The 18,857-nt window shown below is 32.7% G+C and overlaps 4 protein-coding genes and 1 long non-coding RNA gene across 14 annotated transcripts; 3 read left to right on the top strand and 2 right to left on the bottom strand.

Moving 5' to 3' along the window:
- The first annotated feature begins 31 nt into the window (after positions 1 to 31).
- On the top strand, positions 32 to 2,295 carry LOC117240153 (isocitrate dehydrogenase [NAD] subunit beta, mitochondrial). Of its 2 annotated transcripts, none has more exons than XM_033506053.1 (6): positions 32 to 308; positions 788 to 847; positions 916 to 1,125; positions 1,212 to 1,603; positions 1,679 to 1,868; positions 1,950 to 2,295. In XM_033506053.1, exons 1-6 carry the CDS (start codon positions 267 to 269, stop codon positions 2,178 to 2,180), a joined length of 1,125 nt encoding a protein of 374 aa, XP_033361944.1. In that variant the 5' UTR covers positions 32 to 266; the 3' UTR covers positions 2,181 to 2,295. The 2 variants fall into 2 exon arrangements, with proteins under 2 accessions (XP_033361944.1, XP_033361951.1); XM_033506060.1 differs by lacking the exon at positions 32 to 308 and adding an exon at positions 484 to 502.
- A 465-nt stretch (positions 2,296 to 2,760) lies between these two features.
- LOC117240200 (vesicle transport protein SEC20) lies at positions 2,761 to 3,994 on the top strand. The gene is made up of 3 exons (XM_033506157.1): positions 2,761 to 2,928; positions 3,235 to 3,679; positions 3,758 to 3,994. The coding sequence occupies exons 1-3, from the start codon at positions 2,848 to 2,850 to the stop codon at positions 3,943 to 3,945; spliced, it is 714 nt and encodes a 237-aa protein (XP_033362048.1). The 5' UTR covers positions 2,761 to 2,847; the 3' UTR covers positions 3,946 to 3,994.
- LOC117240167 (hippocalcin-like protein 4) lies at positions 3,912 to 6,839 on the bottom strand. Of its 9 annotated transcripts, none has more exons than XM_033506070.1 (5): positions 6,694 to 6,835; positions 5,198 to 5,350; positions 4,625 to 4,994; positions 4,355 to 4,553; positions 3,912 to 4,261 (listed from the first exon to the last, which is right to left on the bottom strand). In XM_033506070.1, the coding sequence occupies exons 1-5, from the start codon at positions 6,746 to 6,748 to the stop codon at positions 4,214 to 4,216; spliced, it is 825 nt and encodes a 274-aa protein (XP_033361961.1). In that variant the 5' UTR covers positions 6,749 to 6,835; the 3' UTR covers positions 3,912 to 4,213. The 9 variants fall into 9 exon arrangements, with proteins under 9 accessions (XP_033361961.1, XP_033362035.1, XP_033361970.1 ...); XM_033506144.1 differs by having other exon boundaries at positions 4,120 to 4,261; positions 4,790 to 4,994; positions 6,694 to 6,839; XM_033506079.1 differs by having other exon boundaries at positions 4,120 to 4,261; positions 4,625 to 4,955; positions 6,694 to 6,836.
- A 168-nt stretch (positions 6,840 to 7,007) lies between these two features.
- LOC117240207 lies at positions 7,008 to 8,625 on the top strand. Its single transcript, XR_004494638.1, has 3 exons — positions 7,008 to 7,142; positions 7,501 to 7,793; positions 7,902 to 8,625. It is a non-coding gene; the product is annotated as an uncharacterized LOC117240207 (long non-coding RNA).
- On the bottom strand, positions 8,263 to 14,824 carry LOC117240134 (phosphoinositide 3-kinase regulatory subunit 4). Its single transcript, XM_033506013.1, has 17 exons — positions 14,655 to 14,824; positions 14,219 to 14,399; positions 13,992 to 14,135; positions 13,664 to 13,818; positions 13,394 to 13,584; positions 12,560 to 13,299; positions 12,180 to 12,488; positions 11,727 to 12,110; positions 11,321 to 11,644; positions 10,924 to 11,253; positions 10,699 to 10,849; positions 10,485 to 10,598; positions 10,220 to 10,412; positions 9,989 to 10,154; positions 9,641 to 9,911; positions 9,222 to 9,552; positions 8,263 to 9,129 (listed from the first exon to the last, which is right to left on the bottom strand). Exons 1-17 carry the CDS (start codon positions 14,744 to 14,746, stop codon positions 8,901 to 8,903), a joined length of 4,305 nt encoding a protein of 1,434 aa, XP_033361904.1. The 5' UTR covers positions 14,747 to 14,824; the 3' UTR covers positions 8,263 to 8,900.
- Positions 14,825 to 18,857: the final 4,033 nt, after the last annotated feature.

Below are 18,857 nucleotides of genomic sequence, written 5' to 3'. Positions count from 1 at the left end.
TACACACAACACATATATTACACTTCCTGGGCACCATTCATAAATTGCTTAATATTAACTTAATATTAATATTTTCAATGAAAAATCGAAATATATAAATTGTACTTTTTTTAATAATCTTGTTGTACAGTATAATTAGAAATACATTTATATATTTTTTGTTTTGTTTTTCATTAAATTTCCATAATAATTTTCTAGTTTGATACATTACTGGCGCATGACGATAAGAGTAAAATAGACTAGACAACTAGGGTCCATCGTGAAAAATGGCTCTACTCGCGAGGAATTTCTGCAAAGTATTTTCACAGGTAATGTGAACGTTCAATTAAACTATCACGATTTCTCCTTTTACAAGATCAATGACATTTTATAATATTACAACTATATCAAAATATCGTTGAATATTGTTCATTCATTTAATCAGTTACCAATGACTATTGCAAGGACATTTCATACAAAATACATAACTTCTCTCAAAGATACCTGAAGATATTCTTTAATGGTAAATGCAATTTGAAAAACTAAATAAGTAGCTTGTAGGTGGAAAATATTAAGATAAATGGACTAGTTCGAAATTCAATTCACAAAGTCGGCTAAATGATTGACTTTAATAACCGTGTTATTTAATCACTACGTTCACGTCTATATTGTTATAAATATAACTTCTCAATGGAATATATGTACCTTAATTACACGGAGATAACAAATTTTGTTTGCATCATTAAATTATATTCATCTGACTTTGTTTATACCTTTTATTGATTACAGCATAAAATATTATTTACAGACTGCTCAAAAAGGAGCTGTCAGATGTTTGCATGTAGGAACAGTACATCGACAAGAATCTGTATGTATTAAGTAACCTTTCAAAAATGTTTATCGTATGTATACAATATTAATGATCTTTTTTTTTAGGCAGTTGAACAGGAGGGAAAGGTGAAATGCACGCTTATACCAGGAGACGGTGTAGGGCCAGAATTAGTAGTGTCCGTTCAAAGTGTTTTCAAAGCTGCAAATGTGCCGGTTGAATTTGAACCTTATTTTCTCTCAGAAGTAAATCCAACTCTAAGTGCACCCCTTGAACAAGTATCCAATAGTATTGCAAGAAATCGAGTATGCCTGAAGGTAGTTTTATATTTGATACATTAATAAAAATATTAGTAATTAATGGTAACAGAGATATAGGTTTTAATATCAATTATGTTTCACAGGGTATTTTAGCAACACCGGATCATTCTATGACTGGGGAACTTCAAACTCTGAACATGAAATTACGTAAAAGTTTAGATTTATACTCAAATGTCGTACATGTAAAATCTTTGCCTGGTGTTACGTGCCGGCATAAAAATGTAGATTGTATTATTATTAGAGAACAAACAGAAGGAGAATATTCTGCATTAGAACATGAATCTGTAAAGGGAGTAGTGGAATGTTTAAAAATAGTAACTGCAGTTAAAAGCCAAAGGATTGCAAAATTTGCATTTGATTATGCAGTGAAACATAATCGTAAGAAAGTCACTTGTGTTCACAAAGCTAATATCATGAAGCTTGGTGATGGTCTTTTCTTAAAATCATGCCAAGAAATTGCTAAGATGTATCCTAGGTAATTATAAACATCTTTCACTTCATAAATTATCATTAATCACTTATAATTGTCATATGTTCAATCCAACTTTAGAATTACATTTGAAACAATGATTGTGGATAATTGTACGATGCAAATGGTATCTAATCCACATCAGTTTGATGTAATGGTACTACCAAATTTATATGGTAATATCTTGGACAATGTGGCATCTGGACTGGTCGGTGGTGCCGGGGTGGTTGCAGGTGCTAGTTATAGCCCCGAGTGTGTTGTCTTTGAACCGGTAAGGTCATGGGTATAACATGTAGAAATGATTAAATTTAAGAAAAATTAGAGGTATTGTGAAATTTGGTTCATTACGTAGGGTGCAAGACACACATATTCAGAAGCTGTTGGTAAAAACGTTGCAAATCCTACTGCCATGCTTTTGTGTGCTGTTAAACTTCTGCGCCACGTGAATTTAAAACGTTACGGTGAACAAATTAAGGATGCATTAAATCGTGTTTTAAATGATGGAAAAGTATTGACAAAGGATTTGGGCGGACAAAGTTCTACAACAGACTTTACAACTGCTGTAATAAACTGCCTTCGTTAATTTTTAATCCATATTAAATTTGAAAAGACCTGTGTAAAATAGAATCACATACAATAGAGGCATTGTGCTCATTTCATGTTGTCAGAAGTATTTAATATAACTATGTTAAATTGCATAGTATTATCTCATCGCAAATTTTATGTAACTTAACTGCTTTGGATATAAGTTAGAATCTTATTTAGAGAGGGTTATATGTTATAAATAGAAAAGTATAACATTTTTGTGTCGACGCTATATTTATAACCGAGATTGTGTTTGTGAACAGATAATGCCAGTTGTATGATAATAGTGTAATACTCAAATTGTACATTAATAAATTATACTACCTCATATTACTTTTATGCATTTTACAATATAGCTTTATTATGTATCTTTATTTGCATTACTTTATGTAGGTAAGATATAGAAATTTATAATATTGCGCACGTAGAAGAAACAAAAAGATGTTAATTTAATGTTTACAAATTAATTCTGGTAATATTAAGATCATCACAGTTAAGTACATTAAGCCCATATATATCTTTCGAGTAAAAAGTTTTACGCTAAAAAATGGCCCATGTATGAAATTTTCATTTTTCGTTCATATGTTAATCAGTATTAAAGTCACATTTCTCTTTTACATATAGTAAGTGTCACGTAAAGGAACTGTCAAAAAACACGTGCCTCGATGGACACCGAGCACCATGCAATAGAATTTATTCGTCAAGATATCGTAAAAAATCACCTTCAAGTTACAGCTGTAATACAAGTAAATATTATTTAAAACAAAATCTTTTTTTGTAGTAGTCACAGCATAACCTGATTTGTAATATAACGTCAAATAATATCAATGAGATATATATATATATATACACCTATAACATTGACAAATTCGTCGTAATTATGTTTATGTTTGTAATTACCATCAAATTAATTATAAATAATTCATTGATACAAATTTTTACTGTAATACGCTAACAATAACATTATTTGAGGTTAAATAAAAGGCCAGTTATGGCTATATTTTTATTGTAATTTAATTAAGAAAATTCATTGATTAATATGAATTTTTCAGGATATCCAACAATGTATTGGCCCTTTGGAATTACTTAATAAATTAAATGCAGAAGGCAGAGCAAATATAGCAGCTTTAAAGTCATGTATAGATAAATTAATATCACTAGCAGAGAGAGAATCCTTGGAGAAAAAGAAAGTAGAATTGCTGGCAGAGATAGATACTTACAGGCAGCAACTCAATACTTCTTTAGCTGCATTTCGTAAAGCCAATGTTGTTAGCGTATGTGTGATAGATAAGCTCGCTAAAAAAGAACTGCTCTCCATGTCTAAGGAGCAGCAAGAAATGCTTTCCATACCCGAAGAGGAGCAAGCTGCTATTCGTAGGAGGCATGACAAGCGAAATCTAGCAAATACATCGAGTCAACTTTCTGACAAACTTTTAAGTATATCTAGACATTTAGCTGAAACGACTCAAAAAAGTGCGGATACATTGGATACACTGAGTATGTAGTTTATTTCTTTCAATGTATTTTAAGTATTAAGATATAATTTTTAATTCATATTACTTTAAACCTCTTTAGTAATATCATCGGATAAAGTTACCACTACCAAAGACGAGTTAGAACATCAACAACAAGTTATAGTTCAATCTGGAAAACTTTTAGGCAAATACGGTAGAAGGGAAGTCACCGATAAAGCTTTAGTAACATTGGCATTTGCATTTTTCCTTGCCTGCGTTTTTTACATTTTACAGAAAAGAATATTTTGAAAGTACGAACTATTGTACATAGGAAAGCGAAGATATATATCTTTCATGGGGAAAGAGGAAAGTTGTCTCTTCTGAAGTATTGTTGAATTATTAATAACTTTATGTATAATTATGTATAACGTTGTTATCCAACTTTTGGGGAAGCTGTTTTGTAACTGCACCATTTTATCATGCAAATAGGAATATTTATGAAACAGAAAACTTTTCAAGCTACCTTCTTTTTTAGTATTAGCATAACTTGGAAATTTCAATGTATACATATATGTCATCACCAGAACTGATTAAATATTGCCAGCTGTTTTTGAATTACACTATCCTGCAATGAAAATATATTATAAAAGCTTGAAACCAATATTTCTGTGATATGTTTTATGAAATTAAGCAGCGAACATTATATAGTTGACTGTACATTTTTACAAATACTCATAAATTCTTCCTGAGATATAACTCCATCCTTATCAACATCCATCTTTTCGAAAACTTTGTCCACGTGTCTGTTTGCCATCCGTTGAATAATCTGTCCGTTATGTAGCATCTCGTAAATTGCGGACATTATAACTAGCATTTCCTTTCTTGTGATATAACCGTCTCCGTTTAAGTCATAAAATCTAATGAGAGGTAAAAGTAGAAAGTAGCATTAAATGTGTCGTAAACTATATTAATCCGACTGAATGATCACCTGAAAATCCAGGAGAGTTTTTGATCTACGTCGCCATTAATAATTAAAGCAACTTCATTAAGGAGATCCGCGAAGCTAACGATACCATCTCTATCCTTATCAAAAGCGTTAAAAACGATTTGCGCGTATTTCGCCGGGTCTCCTAAAGGAAATAGTTTTGCGTACGCTGGTTTCAGATCGTTCGTGGTTACGGCCCCTTTCGGACAATGCTGTTTAAAGACTCGATACAGCTTTCGTATCTCATCCTTCGAAAATCCCGTTTGGTACGTTAAATAAGAGAGCCGTTCCGGAAATACGTACAGCGGTTGTTTCTCATCGTCTTGCATGTTCTCTACGAAAACGCAGTGAGGTTGAACACTCGTCGAAGTTTCTAAAAGTATTGAAAATACTCTTATACGATAATTTTTCTACTCTGTTAAAATTGTGATTGGTATTCTAGTATCAAAGTGTCAACGAGGTAACAGTGCCGCGATGTAATCAATCGAAGTATTTTCTATATATAAATTTACGTCGAGAAATTATTAACTTTATATCGCGCTTCTTTATCGTATGTCCAAATTTTCAATGACATACCAGTTATCTTTCGGATACTCCTCTTCATCTTCTTGAAGCTCCGTTGCATTTTTAACGAGAGGCTTATACGATCTCTAATCTGCTCGATACTCTTATTATCAATATTGAGACTATTAGACATTATCGTGATACGAATATGGTCGTTAAAAATTTCTAGGATAGAAAAAATGTTTGCAATGAGGAAAAAGAGATTTGTTTATTTCAGAATGAAGATAGATGTATTACTTGGCCTACTAAATCTTTAATAGCTTCCATATCAACTACAGAGATGACTTGAAAGGGAGGAAAAATTGCCCGATTAATGAAATTCACGAGAAAGTCAAAATGCAGAAGCTTTCTCGATCAGAAGTAAAACAGAACTGACGCACATAGTGCAACTGAGTTAACAGGAGTTGGTTCGAGGAAACTGCTGTTCAAAATATTTAGACAATTTGGCATATCAATAGCTCTAAACCTAATAAATGAATCGCGAATTCTTCGAACATTGCGTTAAAAATAATTCTTAACCATTAACAGTTGCACTGACTGTATCGCCGGTTTATGTTATTGTAGAAATTCAAAAGTGCAGATTACGGCAATGATACTCCAGGATTCGAACTCGAAAGAGTAACATCTATCTCCTATCCTAAACGCAACAAAACGTAATTCATTTACGAAAAATGATGTGTACATTGGATCATCGAACACATCCTATTTCTCTCTGTCTTATGTCTTATTATAGAAGCTATTTATTCATGTATATTCAAGCGCGCATTACGCGCGGAATACTAATGAACGAACATGCATAAAATACACCTTATTCCACTCAACATTCACGTTTTGTGATTCATCTATTCCTATGGAAAGGTATACTTTTCTTGTCAGCGAAATAGAATCATCTAAGAAGGAAATACGCGGAAATGCGGAATAGACGCGTAATTTATCATTCGCGTAAAAAATTAAACGCACTTAATTTATCAAAATACAATTGACGTAATCAGATACGGTTCACCGTGACCCGCATTCGTTTATCGTTTGTTCTAATTTAGAAAATCGGTAACAAGCGCGAAAGTTGAATCAGACTCGCTCGGAGACGAGGAAATCATTCGAGGGTCACGAATTTCTTAGCGCAAAACTTGAGCGTACTTACTTTCTCTGCCAAATGCTATTAATAGATCGACAGCTTGGAAACCAGCTATTACGGTAATAGGAAATAGTAACGGCTAGTCATGGTGAACCTTAATAAGAACGATTACGTGCAACTCGGTTCAGTCAAAGAACTACGTGTTTGCATGGTAATTTGCTATCTATCAGGGGCAACCGATGCACTTCAAAACTGTCACATGCGACTAAACTACCATTTCTTTATTAATAGAATAATGATTATTGTTTTTCTCGAATATATTAAAATTATTACAAGAATATGCATATAAACATATTAGTGCATTTCTATCAATGTACCTATGCCATTGTACTTGTAACGATATTATATCAATATTGTACTCAAAAGCGTTAACCTTGACATAGGAACACAACAAATGTAGGACAGTTCACAATCAACGAAATTATCATCTGGTCTGTAATATAATCTCAGTACAGTTTCACGAACGAGTCAATGATAAGCTTATAACGTCTTCGTGGAATAATTGTGCCTAATTAACAAGTTGGAACAAATAAACGGACGCAATAATAGATCGACTTTTAATGATTCTTTTATAATGGTAATTTAAACATTGAGTGCCTGTACTTAGAGAAATGTGCAATTGCATTTGCTGCGCATTGACATTCCACGTAAACGAGTATCTATAATTAGTCGGTATCCCTTATATTATCTCGTATTTTATTGTGAAAGAATTTGTACACACGTAGAATACGAAAAAAGATGATACGAGCCGTGAATGCGAAATTTGTTGTAATTCACATCAAACAATAAACAGATGAAGCCTTCTCCAAGTTCAATGCGACGGTAAGACGCATGTCGTTTGTATACGAAAATTCTATGGTGACATGAACTAATCAGTGAAAAATAATATTTTCGATAAATCATGACGCGATAAGTATAATCTTTACTTTGACATTTGCTTTTCTCGCGCGAAAGATTAGAAACGTTAGTAAAACGAAAACTTCGTTAAATTTGAATACAGCTTTTTAAAGCAACGAATTTGGTCCAATTGCTTCGTTTGAAAAATAGGAAAAAAAAAAAAAATCAAACGGAACTCGTCAATTTCTGTGGACAGTATAATATGAAACAATGAGAAGTAAATGTGTAAATGTATACGTGTTTACAAGTATACCATTCAATATATTTTTTTGCCGGGTGGTAGGATCGTGTTGGTCTATAAAACAGCAGCAAGCATCCAGCATCACTTCATTGCGAGAGTGTACTTCTTACCGCGAGTACAGCTCAAATTCTTTCGTAAGTCTGAAAAAAAAAAAAAAAAAGAAAAGAAAAATGTAAATAGTTGGATATTGCGTAAAAATAAATTCTTGCCGGTTCAGTCAATTACGTTTGAACAGCGAAGAAAAGTTGAAGGAGGAAGTGTCGCTAATCAATTTGTTCAGAAAGTGTGAATTTCGAAAGTAAAAATACAAGACTACCGAATACACATTATACGTGGTAATTGTTTGTCATTTAACTTTTTAAGATGAGAATCCATAGCACCGATCCTATGTTCTCCATTAGTACGTATTCGCGTATATGTTCACTCATTTATATTCTTTCCAGATATCCGTTAGCCCTTAAAGCGAAGAATTTCGAAATAGCGCAAACAAAATGAAAATTTTGTTCGTATTTTTATTGTTGATTGCCGCTGGGTCTGCAGCCCCTTGGGTTGAAATTCTTTTCGGTAAACAACCAGATTATGATTATCAACTACCACCGAGTTACAAGAATCAACAATACAGACGGCGACAAGGGAAAGGAGGGAAGGAAAGGTGGAAAGAGATTTGTAGGACGATAAATCCCAATCCTTACGCATTTCCGGGTCAAGTTCCCTATCCTTCTGCACCAGTTTGTCCTTGGTAACCAGATAAATTCGTTCAACGAAGGTATGAAGCATGAACGATTGAACTACATCATATACAAATCCATTAAAAATATGAATTTATTGTAACAATATATCAGGGAATACGAAGATATTCACTGGTTATGAGTATTTCAGTCGGTATACAAGTTTACTATGTATAACCAATGACATGAAAGTACGCAGTCGTATATACCTGCCGGTATAAATTATATATCAAGGGATTCCTGTTAACGATACTTTTTTGTACATTAATCGTATGCGTTAGTACATCTTCCTTTGTATTATGTCCACATGATTAGTTGTTGTTATTACGCTATGTAAAACTAAATGTCATTGATTTACCGCCTTTGTATATTACAGTACAACAAGCTCTCTTTCTCCTTTCTATTTTACGTAGAAAAATAAATCATTTATATCTCACAAGAATCATCGCTGTATTAAAGTAACTTAAATCTTACGTTCCATTTAAGAAATGCATTATATATTATAATTATCACTATCGATGAGCTTATATACGTTATCTATATATTACATATTATGTACAAATAAAATCACAGTATTACTGTAGCACGCAAGTTCGGTCATAAAAATCTCGATGTCTGGTCAAAATGTTTTCCCCAGAATAAATCTGCGATACATTAAAAAAATTTGTACAATGCGTGCAACTTTGTAACGTGACACGATGAAATGGAAAACAATCATTTCCAAACTTGTATTAATCCATCTGTACTACCAGTAAGAATACACGTGTTAGACATAGCTACGGCGGAAATAGTGTCGTGATGTCCAGATGGTGGAGTTTCTGGACCTTGGCCACCTTCTTCGGAGTTTCTTGTTCTAATACTGCTTCCTCCTCCGGATGATGGAGTTGGACCACCTCCAGCTAAGACTTCTTGAACGACATTGGTTCCATCAATTAAACGTTGTCTGTAAAATGTGAAAATATATGTAAATCATATTCCATTAGTCATAATATGTAAACAGTGTTATTTTAAACAAATTCTATTACAAATACTAACTCATATGCCAATGAATTTGGAGGAGTGACATCATTAGCAGCAGGCAATGCAACATACGATTCGTTGGGTGTGTTTAAGTCCCAAAAACGCAATCTCATATCAGTACCACCAGCTAACAAGAAGCCTGAGCGATCGATACATCCAGAATACATTGCACATACACTATGACCACCTTGCGAGTGACTAAGTGGAGGTGCACTTGACGCCCAGAGAACCATTTGACGAAAATCAGTTTCGAGATTCCACATTGAAATTTCGTTGTTTCCTTGAACAGCCGAAATAATCCAGGAATGTTCTGTGGGATGAGTAATTACCTTCCTCACCCTTGCATCTAAAATCAATTAGATTTTATAAAGTTCGAGGATTATTCGATGCAATACATTTTATTCTATACGAATTTAAAACAATAGTAAATTTACTTGTAGGGTGTTTAATACTGGTTATTGGTAATTGAAACCGCAAGTCCCAGCAAGTATGTACGCCAGAACTTGTACCAAGGGTCAACCATTGTTGATAATTGTTTACACAAAATGAGGTAATTACTCCATGTTTTAGGTCATTTTCTAAACGCCATGTTGTACCAGGACACCTTAAATCCCACCCTACCAATGAACCATAAAGTGATGCATAAACAAGGACTGATTGTGAACCAGAGTCTAAATACTGTAAATCAACTGCACATCCCTCTTCCTAAATACAATAATTCAAGGTTCCAGTATTAATTTATTTAAAAATCCGAAAATATAAAGTAAGTAACGTATAATCACCTGAAGATCTAACTGTCTGGTACCGATAACGCTCATTTTACTAGAATTTGATTCAATTCGTAAAACAAATACAGTGCCTGATTGGCTAGCAGAACTTGCTAATGATTGTCCCTGATCACATATAGCTAAGCCAACTAGAGGACCACCTCTATGCATGTAAGTTTGCCTAATGGAATTAAAATACAAGATACATTACACTTAGTCCGATAGCACATTATATAAAGTTCTTACCTAGAACGATTAGCGATATTTCGACCTTCCATTCTACTTGCATCCCATATCTTTATGCATCCATCTGCAGAGCTACTGGCAAATAAACTAGTATCCGGTATAGAAACTAGCCTATTTACTGCAGCTCTATGTTCATGGAGATGTGCAATTGGTACCCCTCTAGGTCTCCATCCACTTGGTAATAATCTTGAACCTTTTTTTAATCAAAAATAGTTATAGTACCGATACTGCGCTTGAAATATATATTTCTATAATTATTAATTACCAGCTTGCCACGCAATGTTATCAGCCCAATGCTGTGCTCTTAACGCTGCAGCATGTTGTTCTTGTTTTCTGTACGTTAGTTGTCTTACTTCTAATCTACAAGGTGCACACCTGTCTACAAAATGACATTAAATTTTCTGTATGTCTTGTAGCAAAAAATAAATAAATAAGTAAGTAATACTTTAACGTCCAAAAGTATTTTTGAAAACACATACATTGAATATATGAACGTTCATGAAGAGAATGGTCATTTATACTATTCATGTCAGATAAACTATGTTGTGGTGATAAGTGGATATCCCCTCCATGTAAACTTTGACTAGGACTTCCATTACTTCCTGTCATATCTGACATTTTAACAGTGTGCTGTATTATAAAAAAGATTTACTACAATTCTATAAAAATTTAATTATGGACATAGATCATATGTTTCTAACTACCTGAACATTGTCCTGAGCTGCGAACATTGTACGCCATTCTTGATTCATTGTTGCATATGTGCCAACACTATCTGATGTTCTACGATCTAATCGTTTAAATGGCGGAAGACCTAGATCACCTTTTGTATCAGGATATAATATTACTATGTGATGTCGTATCTTGTCCTTCATAGTATTTAATTCTAATTTTCCATCTATCGATTTAGCTGTACTTAGCTTCGCATCCATCGAATTTCTATACTTATTGATTTTCATTAAATGTGGTTTCATTATTAATAATTGGTCTTCAACAGTTTCAGTCATTGACTCCGAACTCAAACGTCTGAAAAGCTAAGAAGCATCGATTAGATTTCTTGAAAATTGCAAAACATATTTACAAAGAAGATCTTTGGCTTACATTCCGTAACGAAGTACTCATTTCACTATATTGTGGTACTATTCCTGTTACTGCTTTAGCTCGAGCAGTTTGTCTTTGTTCAAGAACTTGAAATAGTTCCTCCACATCGTTGTATTTTACAAGGGAATCATAAACAATTCTTGGTATAGGAGATACCAAGGCTTCTAATAACAAAACTTCTTTTTCTATTTGAATTAATGAATGTTTTAAGTAGGGCTGTATTATTGATTGAACTTTGCACTGAACATCTACTAAGTTAAGTGTTCTTGCCGCTGTAGATATGAAACCAACAGTCGCATGTCTTATCCATAAATTTGGATGCACCTACAAAGGAGTTTAAATTCAAGATATTGAATAGGAAAAATTGCAATCCTATAATTATTAGTATTGTTAAAACATAACTTACTAAAAAGATCATGGTTTCATATAAAAGTTGATAAAGAGCAGACTTGTGTAAGAGACCTAATTCTGTGAGAGTTGCCATTGCACTAATAGCCTTTGTGGTTACGAATTCCTCAGGATCTGCTAGTCCTTGTTGAAGAAGAGGCATAAGAATAGGACTACTATGCCAACCAACGTAAGCAGCGACACCAACAATACATTCGAAAAATGAACCTCTTAACTCTTTGTCTTCCTTATCATTTAGAAAAGTAATTACATGACTAAGCAGAATATCATTGGCCTTTTGTTTTCCAAAAAATACACATAGTTTATTTATTCCACTTTCCATTAATGTTTGTTTTACTAAATTCTGAGGATCCGTTAATAGCATGGACACAGATTGTTGCACCTAATAATTATATATATTTTAATATATATATCCTACATAAATATTGTTAAAAATAATTTTATTAATTACCATTTCGTGCAAAGTTTGAAGCTCACTATCATAACTTGGTTTTGGACCTTCTTTGTTACCTAAGTTGGATAAATGAGCATTTTCTAAATAACGTAATGCAATGTGTGCTAAATGTGCAATATTTTCTGCGTAAGCGGCTCTAACAATTACAGCTTCATCTTGTGTGATATGTGCTAAACCAGGTAAAATATATTCTGGAAAGATGTTCACATCTGATGGTGGAATTGATTTTACAAGATGCAAACATTTTGTCAAAGTGTGTATTGCTGATACCCGTACACGTGGAGCAGGATCATGAACTAAATGAAACTGTACAATATATTAGATAAACTTTGTTAACAGTTATTCGAGTTTTATTCATTTCATATTAAAATACTTACGATGTAAGGCAAAATTCGATCCAATATTGTTTCATCTGATGTGTTTTCAGCAAGCTCAAGTAATATTTCTAAACTTTGTAATTTAGATTGAGAATGATGTAAACCTCGTATGCATGAAGTAACGAGCTGAGTAATAATAACCAATCCTTCAACAGGTTCTGAAGACAAAACCTTTTTCTCGCTCTTCAAATCTATTTTTCGCCTTTGACTTTCAACTAATATAGCGTCCGATTGCTGATCTGTTTGACCGTTACAATTAGACTTTTGAATTTGGACAGTTTTTGGATCACTTTGATTTAAATCGCTCTTGTCAAAACTTTGATCACTGTCAACTTCTATGATAGTATTATCTTCACTGTGACCAGAATCGTCCTTAGTTGATTCCACATTGTTTTCAAAATGGTTATTCTGTGTGACTTCTGCTTTTCTTATGTCACTCTTCAGTTTTTCATTTTCCTCCGCTTTTAAAATATTAATGATATTACCAATATCTTTTTTAAGTCTATTAATTTTTTCGTCAGGAGATAAAATTGGGGCAGCAGAGAAGATAAGCATATATGGTTGAAGAAATAAATAAAAATATTCTGGAAATACTGTTCCACGAGCTTGAGCTAAATAAATTTCAGCGCTTTTTCTATTTGCTGGATTCCTCTCCAACATAGATGCAAGAAGTTCACGTATTCCTGAATCTTCTATTGTATCCAAATGCTTGCTCACTGAATATTCATTGTTTCTATATGCTTAAGATATCACAATAATGAAATTCTTAAATATTTTATTGAAATAATATTATATATACAACTTATATACAATCTTTATGTATATTACACTCACCTAATAGTTGAGAAAAGTCAAACGGTGGATGTCCTTCATTATATAATTCTGTTAATGCACAGCCTGCAGAAAAGATATCCATCATTGGATGTAAGTCACCTGTTTTTAGCTCTTGTTCTGATAATAATAATGTATTGCTTAATTCTGAAGATAGTGTTTTCACAAACCGTTCTGGAGCTATGTAACATGTTCTGAAATAGGTGAATGAATCATTATTTAAAACAATAATATAACAATGATTATCAAGGATTATGCTATTTGATCGTGTACCTCCTCCTAGAGGTGTCAAAAAAGTATGAAAAATCAGCAGGATTATCTTCAGGTAGATAAGTCGGCTTAAAACTTGCAAAATCTGTGAGTAAAATCCAGTTCCAACTGGTTATCATAATGTTTTCTAGTTTAATGTCACCATGACAGACTCCAAACTATAGTCAAATGAGAAGTAATATTTTAATTTTGTTGTTTAATGTTCTTTCAGGACAGGATTGCAGTTATGTTCATTGTTTAAACATAGTTAACTGACATTTGATAATTGTCTAATGTAATAGTTTCAAATAACATAACTCGTTCATTTAGGAAATTTTAGATATTATCTTACCTTATGAGCTTGATGTAAAGCATACAAAACTTGAAAGGTAATCCATTTTTTTTCTATGCTTGTTAAAAATGGTCTAGTACTAATTCTGTCATAAAGGGAATACTTTACATATTCCCTCATTATTGATCCTGATTTTTCTGTGAGCTTATATAAACACATATTTATTTATAATTATATGTTAATCTATAATATACGGTGCAACGTAAATACTATTTAAAAATACTTACAATCATTCTTTGAAAAGGTAGGCAATTTACGGCAGATGCTAATTTAGACCTAATTTCCTCAAGCTTTTCTTTATAAGAAGAGAGTGGAAGTGTTGGATCATGAATAGCAAAAACTTTAACTACTATAAGACCCTCTTGGCTCCTGGCTCGGGCGACTTTAAAAAATCTAGTACTTCCTAAGCTATAGACACATGAAGATTAATTGCAAAAACCAAATGGGGATATATAAATATAATTTATATGTCATTTACATGATTCATCATTTACATTCAATAATTCTGCCTTATACAAAATGCATAGAGATATATTATATTTCTCCTATTAAAAGATATTTCCAAGATTCTTTAATTTAGATTAAATATGTTATGAAAAGCTTCAACAGAATATAAGTTGGTGAAAAGTTAGTCATTTTATAGCATTGGATTAAAATACTCACTTTACATCAAATAATAAATCACTATGGTCCGTCAAATAATGTTCGACTGGAAATATTTGACTAGGCGCAATACCGACTAATTGATTTCCCATTTTGTATATCGATGTTTAGTTGAAATTGATATATTTGCAAGCAGCATCCATTTTGTGCCAACTTCAAGCGCTACATTACATCGCAATACAGCCATACATAAGTTATATCGCAAAAATTTCCTAGGTGTAACGCTCTAATTATCTCCAATTATTTCAATCAAAAACCCTATAATTAGACTTCTATTATATCTAAACGTTATAAACATTATATTTACTATAGATCACAAATGTTAAGAAGTAGAAAATATGGTCGACTTATGATAATATTGACAATAATATTAGAATAAAACTTGCCGCTATATTCGCAGCAAAATATCTACATTATCAGTTGAGTATATTAAATTACTTATACTCTTTAGTATTAAATAAATTCAATCGATCGTATTCTATTCGTATTACGGTTTCTTTATATTAGCATTCATCTATTAAAATAAATTTGATAATCAATACGTTTTTGTATCATACGAACTGTGGTAATGTTCTATCATTCTTGTATCACTTCCAACATTATCGATTTAACATAAAACATAGTTATAATATTGTTAGTGTTGGGAACTAGAGCTGGGTACATACGTGGATACATATATTGAAAATTACTCGTTTTGAGAATCAAAATTAGAAGAGTTTCGAAATGTAAATAAATCAAATAAGTATTTGTAATCTTTTCAAAGTAATTTTGTTCCTTATTATGCAGACTGTGTACATAAGTACACATTTATCACAGTCCTCAAATAAAGTTATTTATGATTTCGTATTAGCATTTTCGAAACGCGAATGGTTCTTTGCGTTGTATTAGCTTATGCGCTATCACGGTTAATATATCAGATTTAACATTTGTTTACTGTCTGGTGCCTGTTAAATATTTTGTACACAGATTCTTTAGAATGTTGAGATCATATTCCGGTTGCATACGGTTTCGCAATTATTATGTATCATTGTGCGTTAATTTTAACAATTTCTCCAATCCGAACAATTAGATAAGATCATTTAAATCGAATTTCAAAGTTAAAAGATCCAGAAAAATATTTTAAGCCACAACAAATAACAGAGAATTATGACTTATACGAGGGCTATTAAATACAGCATCTAATTTTCGGCTCTTTGACTAAAAATGCGCGCCAATATTTGATAGATGCGCGCGCCGATACAAATAACTTTTTGGCAACGCGAAACATGTAAACCGGATAAAGAACTGCTGTTGTTTTAACCGGTAAAGAAGGGGAAAATATAAATGTAGGAAGATAAAAGGTAATTAAAAATTGTATTATGTACAGTTTACATCGTTCTCAATGATAAAAAAACATTAATTTCTGTTTATCGCAAGAAATAATCGAGAAAGAGATCTCATACTGTATAGAGAATGTTCATGATACGTTGACGATAAGCGATAAAATTTACATAAGTAAATAAATTTCTTTAATCGTGCATTTGTTCCACTTTTATCGTCGATAATCGTTGAACATAGCTGCGTCCACAAAGAGAGCAACTCCATGACAGTGTCTATTATCACCATACTGTCGATGGATAGCTCTCTTCATAGCGCGCGCCTTTTGTCGTTATCCTTCGTTTAAATCACTTCCTTGTGGCACCTAAAACCCTAAGAGTTTTTTTACATTTTATCAGCAATATTCTTTACAGCTATAGAGATTTTGATTTTCATAAATTGTATCGTCCTTAACTATATAAAACATTTGAAACGATGCTTCTATTAGAAAAAGAAATTTGACTCACATAAAGCATTTATATCTTATACAATATTAAGCAAGAAAACGCTGAAAGACAGAAAGTGTCGCCGTGATGGAATATAACATGAGCATAGCAGCTTTGCTTGTTATCAAGGAGGTGCGAGTAACTTCTTCCTCTTTAGCGTTGCCACCTGATTGCGCGGTAAACATAACCTCCGTGCGTTAGCTCGTGCCATGAGTCGTTAACACTTCCTTTTCTTCTTCGTTCCGATGCGTTTGCCGAACGTTGAAACCTAAAAATACATTAAACTGCAAATCAAGATTCAATTAAGGCGATCAGTTCAAAGATCACGATATAACCTAATGATAAATTTCAAGTAATAACAAAACGTACGATACGCAGGGTCGCACTCTAAATTGATCGATAATTCTATCAATCCGCGATAAGTTCGAATAATTCGTTGTTTCGATAACTGTTATCAGATACCACTTAGTTAAAAAATCAATTGTGACTATTTTAGAGATATTCTATAATATAAAGAATCCTAAAGGAGCTAACAAACATCTACAGATCGAGGGAAAACTATACATTTGCAAAATACACTTACAATTGAAATTATCGTGAATTATCAGTATCCGTATAACTATACCGTAACAGTACGTTTGCTGTAATTAACGAATAATAACTAATTTCCAAATAAACTAAAATGAATAAACGCGTTAATTTTCCCAAGGTAGCACCATAGACTCAAAATCTTTATTTATTCAGTTGACATTTTTACTGATTCTGAGCAACTGCTTAAACAGACAAACATTTAATTATACTGGAGTTTAATTGTATTTATATACTATATTTTTCTTTTATTCCTTTTCTTATCATCTACATGATTTTCACAGGCAAAACCATGAACATTAAATCAATCACATGCAATAGCTAGGACGTTTATGATACCTTACCAAAGAGCGTCCGTATTCGTATGAACTTGATTAAAATAATTAAAAAATCGATAATACAGAATAATATGGTAAGTAGCTTAGCACGCAGCCTTCAACTGCGAAAATCTCATAATTATATCATAAGTCTTAAGTTTGTATTACGTCACAACAAAATTTATGCCTTTCCTCGTTATTTCGTTGCACAAAGGAAAACTAGACAAAGTTGCATAATGAAACGTTCAGCATCTTCAATAATTGCTCAGGCACATATCATATTCTTTTTTTAAATATTCTTCTATCGCGTAGCCGAAGAAGAATCAATAAAAACACGTTTGTTAAATCTGACGACAAATATCGAATATCACCTTTGAGAGAAGCCAACGATTACACGTTATCAGTAGACGATGCGATAAAAGCGATAAAGAGTTGACTTGTACAGAGTACAGGTATTACCAAAAATCCTCAAGTAAAAGGATTTCGTCGCTCAATTTGCAAGCGACTTGTGTAATCTCGAAATACGATCAAATAAATTGAAATCTTTAATTACTTTCATTCTATACTTTATTCGAAATAATAAATTAACTGAACTTATTAACAGTTTTTCCTGGGAAGATCCTAATAAAGATTAGTTTCAACAAAGATAAAAGAAGATGGAATTAAGCAATACACTGATTCTCTTTATTCCATCGTAGTCTATTTACCGACTTTAATGAGTTTCACGTTATCCTCTTATTTGCGCGCTTATTTGCGAAAAAGTATAGTTTTATTAACATGCCAACGTGTAAAATATTTGTGTGCTTCGCTCGAAGAAATTGAATATTAAAAACATCGTTCTAAGATTTCTCTCGATTCCGATATTATAGCCATCTAAACAAATACGAGGCACGTTTAACATCGTTATCGCGGTAATTGTAACAATATCGTTATCAACGCCAATGTATCTTCTGACGTGTTCATCAATTAAAATTACTATTTCGGACAAATATTCATCCAGATTCCTCGATCAGATGTACGATCCATCTACGACGTTATATTCAATATTTTGCGAGAACACCGTCATCACGATGAAAATACGAAATCTACGAACACTAACCGTGATATCGTAACAATGCGATATTTTCGCTTATCAAAGTATTTCTTCGATAGACAATGTCGCGAAACAAATATCTTGAATGCCTGAGAAACAACGTTATCGGGGTCGTTGTAAAATGTTTCATTACCGATGCCCGTACGTTACATAATCATTAGTTGAAGCGCGAAACTGACGTCGTGTATTCTCTAGTAGCAATTATATCCCTGGAATTTACACATGAAAAGACCACGGCACGAAGAATTCCAGCTGTAGGTACTTGAGGTTGCAGGAACTTCAGCAGCGATGGACATGAGCGCCTTCGACGAAATAAGACTTTTTCCCTTTTCTTTGAAATTCTTTATACAAACAGTCCTCAAACGTATTTACCAATTTCTATCGCATCTTTTTCATTTCTAAT

This window comes from Bombus vosnesenskii, unplaced genomic scaffold, assembly GCF_011952255.1.
Source record: "Bombus vosnesenskii isolate JDL3184/JDL3185 unplaced genomic scaffold, Bvos_JDL3184-5_v1.1 scf7180000013264, whole genome shotgun sequence".
NCBI lineage: Eukaryota > Metazoa > Arthropoda > Insecta > Hymenoptera > Apidae > Bombus > Bombus vosnesenskii.
This window is presented reverse-complemented; position numbering and strand designations above follow the sequence as displayed.